The sequence below is a fragment of the Globicephala melas genome, chromosome 15 (assembly GCF_963455315.2).
Source record: "Globicephala melas chromosome 15, mGloMel1.2, whole genome shotgun sequence".
Lineage (NCBI taxonomy): Eukaryota > Metazoa > Chordata > Mammalia > Artiodactyla > Delphinidae > Globicephala > Globicephala melas.
In genome coordinates, this window is record NC_083328.1 from 9,341,536 (window position 1) to 9,348,173 (window position 6,638).

The following is a 6,638-nucleotide window of genomic DNA, read 5'->3' on the forward strand; positions in this document are numbered from 1 at the left end:
GACCCTCCTCAGTTCGTGGTCTCTAGGCTGCAAACTCTACGCCCTCTGTTTAGACCCTAAACTCCAGAAGGAATAAGAAGAGTTTGAGTTAGGACAGATCCTGAAGCCAGGCAAGGATGTGTGTGTGAGTTGGGGTGGGAGGGTGTAGGATGGGGTAGGATACCTCACCACTACCTGCCAGGGGAGCCCAGGAGAGCCCAGGCTTGGGGAGAGACTAGGGAGCCGGGGGAGGGTCTGAGGCCCGGGAGTCCTTCCCACCCCACCTGAGGATCTGATTGGGTCTGTCTACCTTCTCGGCCACATCCCTCTGGCTCATGGATGCTGACAGGTGTGCTGGGGATGAACCACAGTGGGCTGGCTGGCTCAGAGCCTCAGGCTGCAGCTCTGCCACAGTGTGGTTGGGAGGCGTTGCATCCAGGCTGCCCTCTTGAAGCCGGTGGTAAATGAATAACCTCGCTCCTGCCTGCAGGGCCCTCTGGGACAAAGAAGCCACCTGGTGCCCCTCAGTTTTGGCTTGGGCCAACCTGGCTCCCTGGTTCCACTGACCAAGAGACTGTGGGGGTGGGTGAAGGCAGATGCAATCCCTTGGTCCTTTGCTTACACTCCCAAATCCCATCTCATTTCCCTCCCCCTCTACTGCTAAGCCTCTTCCCTCTCTGACACTTCCCCCCACGGAGCCCCGTCCCCTTCACTGACCCCCTTCTCTGAGTCCCTTCCCTCTTACTGGGCTCCCTCCTCTCACTTCTCCATGACTAAGCCTCCTTCCCTTGAGGCCTCCCCATGGAGCCCTCCCACCCACTGCCCCGAGCCCACATCCCCTCCCTCTAGCTCCCCCTAGGATCCATCACTAGCAGCCCCCCTCACCTTCATATTCCACGTCACTCTGTTTCCTTCCCCGCAGGCTAGAAGACTGGTTCCCAAAGGGGACTGGGCTGGAGAGAGAGTAATGGCAACCCCAAGTCCTTTCCTGGAATCTCACAGAGAATGAAGGATCTAAAGCCAGGGTACTCTTACTGTTCATGGTAACCTACTTCCTCTGCCCCGGGTCATAAAGGGTAAAAACATATCTGTTGTTCCTTAACTAGAGGAGAACTTTTTGGGAGCTATGTGAAGCATTCTACTGAAAAAATCTGCCTGCTCCCGGGGCCTTTTGCTTTCGCTTTGCTGCAGGCCAACAAGTTCAAGATACAATAATTTCGAAATAATTGCAAGCCTCCACAATCCCAAATACCTGTCCTGTGACCTTTGCTCCCCTGCAAGTGGCTCTCCTGGCCTGGATTCCCCAAACCTCTAGGACACATGGTCTACATGTTCTGTTTCTGCTTCTCATCTCCCACTCATTTTCTGTCCACTGCATCTGCCCCCGCGCCTCTAGTTAAGGCTGCCAGTGACCACCTCGCCGCTTTTAATCTTCAGGCTTCTTGCCTGACGACTTCCACAGCCTCGGATGCCATTGCCAACGCCCGCCTTCTTGAAACTCTTTTTTTTTTCTCTTTGGTTTCTAGACTGACCTCATCCACTTCCCTGGTTTCGGTTGCCATATGTATGCTAACAACAGCCAGGTTTACTGTTCCTGAGTTCCAGATCTCTATGTATGTCCAGTCACTTCCTGGACGTCTCTGCCTGGAGGTCCCACAGGCTTGCCAAACTCCGTTCACTCACAAGTGAAACCATCATCTTCCCCCAGCAACCTGGTCCTAGTTTGGTAAATGGTACCACCACCAGCCAGTCAGTGACCTAAGGCAGAAAACTGGGGTTATCCTAGCTCTTTCCACTCCCTCACCCCGCCTATCCAAATGGTTCTCCAGCCCAGCTCATCTTGCTTCTTTTACAGCGCCCCCTCCCCGTCAGGCCTGGTCCCCCACCCCACTGTCCCTGCTTTATTTCTGGGCTGCATCATCTCACACGGGTACAGCTGCACAGCCTCTAAGATGGTCTCCTGCCTTCATGTGCCTCCTTGAGTCCCAGTTCTGCAGGGGCAGCTGGAGAGGTTATTTTAGAGCGTAAATTTGACCAGGTACGTCCCTCCCATGATTCCCATAATATTAGATGAGGGTCCAAAATCTGTAATTCTGCTCACGAGATTCTCCATGACTTGGCCTCTTCTGGGCCCAGGGCCCCATTGCTACTTCCCCCCTCACCTTGCTATCTACCCAGCCATTGGAATCCCACTTTCCTGGCTCTGCACACCAGCCCCCTTTCCCACTGCCTGAACCTCTTATACCTTCTCCAAGACACAAGTGCTTCCAAACCTTGTTTACCTTAGCATTAGAATGTCACCAGAGAGTTCTGAGTACCCCCCCCCCCGCCTCTTTCCCTCCCTCAAGGGTTTCAGGAAGAAAATGAGGCCCCTCTCTCATCTCTTCTCCTGGTGAGAAGATTCCACTCAGCTTCCTTTGGTGGTGTGTTTTACCAAAACAATAGATCTTTTTGTTCTCCTTTCCCAAATATGAAATCATAGCATTGAATGTGCTCTTTCACACACCACAGGGGAGATTCAGGTGTGCGGGAGCGCTGTGGAGGGCGGGTGCTCCAGGCACAAGCCCTGGGGAAGGGAGTCCCTGACATCCTCCTCCCACCTCCCCCATGCCCGGAAGCGCTCATGCCCGCCCCTCCAGATTGGGGCTTCATCGTCTGAATCCCCAGTGAACAGGCCAAAAGACCAACTAGCTAGTGAGCACCCAGCTCAGTTTACAACCCCACTTTCTCGGCTACCGAAACTCGGTCCCTCTCTAAGCTTCATCCCGGGCAGTGGGAGACCAGAATCCAGCCAAGGCCAGCAGCCCTTGCGGGGAGAGCTCTGCAGGGAGGTGGAGGCCTGTCCGCGCTCGGGACAAGGAGGCACAGGCAACTGCAAAACGAAAGGTTTTTATTGAAAAATATCAAGTGGCCCTTTTCAAGACTGCGGGTCCCTGCTCAACGAAGGCTGTCAGGCCGCAGCCCGACGGGGCGAACAAGTAGCGGCAGTCACCCCAGCTCCGCGCTCCGGAGGGGCAAGGTTTCATGGTCCATGCTGGCTGGCCCCTGGACTCCGCAATCCCGCTCCCCGGCCCGAAGAGGGGTGGCAGCTGGGGAAGGGGGTGCCGGGAGGTCCCCTCCCAGTCCAGCGAGAGAGTTGCCTGGCATCTGGGTGGGCTGGTCTCCGATGCAAGGCCGCACGCAGGACTGGTGGGCGCGCCATCTCGTGGGAGTGGTAGAGGCTCCCCGCGGCTGCTCACTCAGACGTAGTCCTTGCGGTCGTAGGCTGTGCCGGTGCCGGTGCCCGGGCCGTTGGAGCGCGGCGCCGAGTAGAGGATCTTGGCGGGCGTGTATTTCTTCTCGCGCGGCGGGCACGAGCAGCAGAGTAGCGCTCCCCCCAGCAGCTGCAGCGCCGCGGCCGCCCAGCCCACGTACAGGGCGGAGCCCATCTCGCGCTTCTGTGCATCTGGCACCAACGGGTTGTAGAATTCCCGGATGATGGTGTTGGCCGACCAGGACACCGGCACGAGGGTGAGCAAGGCGGCCATCAGGAAGAGCACGCCCGCCACGATGGTGATCTTGGCCTTGGCCGTTTCGTCCTGTACACAGTTTGTGCACTGGGCACCCACGAGCGCCACAAGGAGCCCGAAGGCGGCCAGCAGGATGGCGATGACGATGAGGGCGCGGGCCGCCTGTAGGTCCTGCGGCAGCGCCAGCAGCGAGTCGTACACCTTGCACTGCATCTGGCCCGTGCTCTGCACCACGCAGTTCATCCACAGGCCCTCCCAGGTGATCTGCGCCGTGATGATGCTGCTGCCGATGAAGGCCGTCACGCGCCACATGGGCAGCACGCAGCACACGATGGTGCTCAGCCAGCCCATGACGGCCAGCGAGGTGCCCGCGATCTCCAGGCCCATGGACATGGCTGCCGCTCCAAGGCCGTCACTGGCGGGCGGCTCCGGGTGCGGGAAGACGAGGGGCCGGGGCCGCTGGGGCCTGGGTGGGAGCGGCGGTGCGCCGACGGACTGACGCCCGAATTGATGGACCGACGGAAAGACACACGGATGGCGCGCGCCCTAAAGGGTCCGCTCTGCCCGTTCGCGCAGCGGCTGCGCCTGCACCTGCCTGTGGCTTTGTAGGCGGGCGGCAGCGACTGGGCTGGCCCTGGGCTGGGGCAGGTTAGTCTTCGATCCGGGCCCAGCGCTCCGGCGGGGGAGGGAGGGGCGGGGCCGCCCTCTCCCGGGCCTGGGGACAGTGACGTGGCCCCTCTTCCCACCTTCACTAAGCGCCCTGGGAGGAAGGACTTGGCCAGGAGTGGCTCACGGCGCGGGGATGGGGGGTGCCAAGAGAGGGCGGGGCCGAGACCTGCGCCCCCGCCCCTCGCTCCTGGTTCCCCACTGCTCGGAAACGAATTCTACGGGGTGTGGGGTGAAAAGCACAAAGTGCTGGACACTCCCCCTCCCACCTCCCGCATTTTCAGCGCCGTTAGCACGGAAGGCGTGGGGAAGCGGGCGCTGCCAGCTGCCAGGGATCCGCGGGGACAGGGAGGGCCCACTGTGGGCGTGGCCGCGGCTGTTTTCCCAGAGTGGGCCGCTGCCCCGGGAGCTGCGCACCTGCTCCTCGGTCCGTCTGGCCTCTGAGGCAGCGCTCCCAGCGCAGGATCCCGGTCTGATCCAGGCCCATGGCGTTGCCAGCCCTGGACATCTGGACTCGGCGGAAGCCAGGGACCACCCGCAAAGGCGCCCAGAAGACACCCCTGAGCCAGTGCTGAACTCAGATTCTCTAGCCCCTCTCCAGCTCTCAGCTCTTAACACTCGCAGTGACCCCGGATCCCTTTAGCTGAGCTGCTCTCGCCTCCCAGAGCCGCCCCCATTGAGTCCCTTCCCTTCACAGAGCCCTGGTCCTCTCTCCCGCTGAGCCGGGGGCGGGTGGGGGTGGGGGAGTCAGAACCGGGATCCACCTTAATGAAACGGTGGTGAAAGAGGTTTGATCCAGGCAAAAGTGGGAAGTCAGAGACATTACCTGCAATAGCCTTGCTCCCACACCTAGGCTATCCCTCGCCCTGCTTAGAGCCCTGCAGAGTTGGCCTTGGAGGGTCTGTCCCCCACCTTCCTCGCTTCCCCTCATCTCAGGGCCCTCATTCTTGCCGTGTCCTCTGCCTGGGACATTGCAGAGACCACATGGCTCACTCCTTTCACCTTTCATGTTTTTGTTTCCAGCCAGGGCTTCCCTAACCACACTATTTAAAATCACAGCTGGGACTTCCCTGGTGGCGAAGTGGTTAAGAATCTGCCTGCCAATGCAGGGGATCCTCCCTGATCCGGGAGGATCCCACATGCCACGGAGCAACTAAGCCTGTGCGCCACAGCTACTGAGCCTGCACTCTAGAGCCCGTGAGCCACAACTACTGAACCCACGTGCCACAACTACTGAAGCCTGCGTGCCTAGAGCCCGTGCTCTGCAACAAGAGAAGCCACCACAATGAAGCCTGCGCGCAGCAACGAAGACCCAATGCAGCCAAAAGTAAATAAATAAAATAAATTTATTTAAAAAAATTAAAAAATAAAATCACAGCTGGGAATTCCCCATCGGTCCAGGGGTTAGGACTCCTTGCTTTCACTGCAGTGGCCCAGGTTCAATCCCTGGTGGGGGAACTAAGATCCCGCAAGCCACGTGGGGCGGCCAAATAAATACATAAAATCGCAGCTATTCACCCCACTATGTCCTGTCCCCTTTTTATACTTTACATTCTTTTTTAGCATTTAACACTGTCCATCATACTCTATATTTTTCTTACTTATTTTTTATTCTCTCTCTCTCTGCTCTAGTATGTCAACTCCACTGGGACATCCAGAAGGTCCCCAAACAAGCAAGGGTTTCTGCTGGTTTTATTAACTGCCGTATCTCCAGTGCCCAGAACGGTGCCGGGTCCTCAAGAGAAAGTTGATTTAGAAAGTTCATGCAAAAACATCACTTTCTTGCATTCCTGCAACCTTGTCTGCCTGGGGGCCCTCCTCCTGGCATAAATGACTGATAATGGGACACTACTCTGTCACATGCTTTTGGAATCTAGTCGGAACCTAGGGCACTTCCAGGCGAGATGAGAAACCCCATCAAACCAGGCCTAGGGGTTTTTCCGGTTTGCCCCACATCTCTCAAATACAGGCATGCAGCCTATGTCTTCCTCCGTAAGGGTCGAAGCCCTGGGGTGAGGTAAACAGGGCCAGAGGCCCATGGAAACCAGGGTCCTTCTTCTCGCAGGGGCAAAGGTCTTGGGCTGGGCCTGTTGGGGCTGGGTTGGGCGGGGCTGGGAGTGCCCAGCCAGAGGGCCCCGCTGGTGCTGGGTGGGGGCTGCCCCGGAGCAAGTTCTTGAAGCCCAGGTCCATCCAGTGGACTGCTGGCTGCTGCAGTTTCCTGGTTAGTGGCGTGGCTTTGGGTCGGAGGAGAGGCAGAACACTTGGGCAGTGTGGCTGCGTATAGGGTGGGTGCCTGAAATCACATGCTTTTGTCCTGAGAGTGGGCTTCCTGCTGGTTTTGCCCTGAGCTCTATCTCTTGCTACCTGTGAGGCTGAGGAAAGTCACGTCCCCTCTCTTAACCTACATTTCCTCCTCTGCCAAATGAGGCGACTGATGCCTACATGACCTACCTCACAGGACATTGATGAGAACGGAGGAAACAT

General features: G+C 58.1%; 1 protein-coding gene across 1 annotated transcript; it reads right to left on the reverse strand.

The window, feature by feature from the left end:
• Positions 1–2,858: 2,858 nt before the first annotated feature.
• Positions 2,859–4,110, reverse strand: CLDN3 (claudin 3). The gene has a single exon (XM_030872001.3). It carries the CDS (start codon positions 3,879–3,881, stop codon positions 3,219–3,221), a length of 663 nt encoding a protein of 220 aa, XP_030727861.1. The 5' UTR covers positions 3,882–4,110; the 3' UTR covers positions 2,859–3,218.
• Between the last annotated feature and the right edge of the window lie 2,528 nt (positions 4,111–6,638).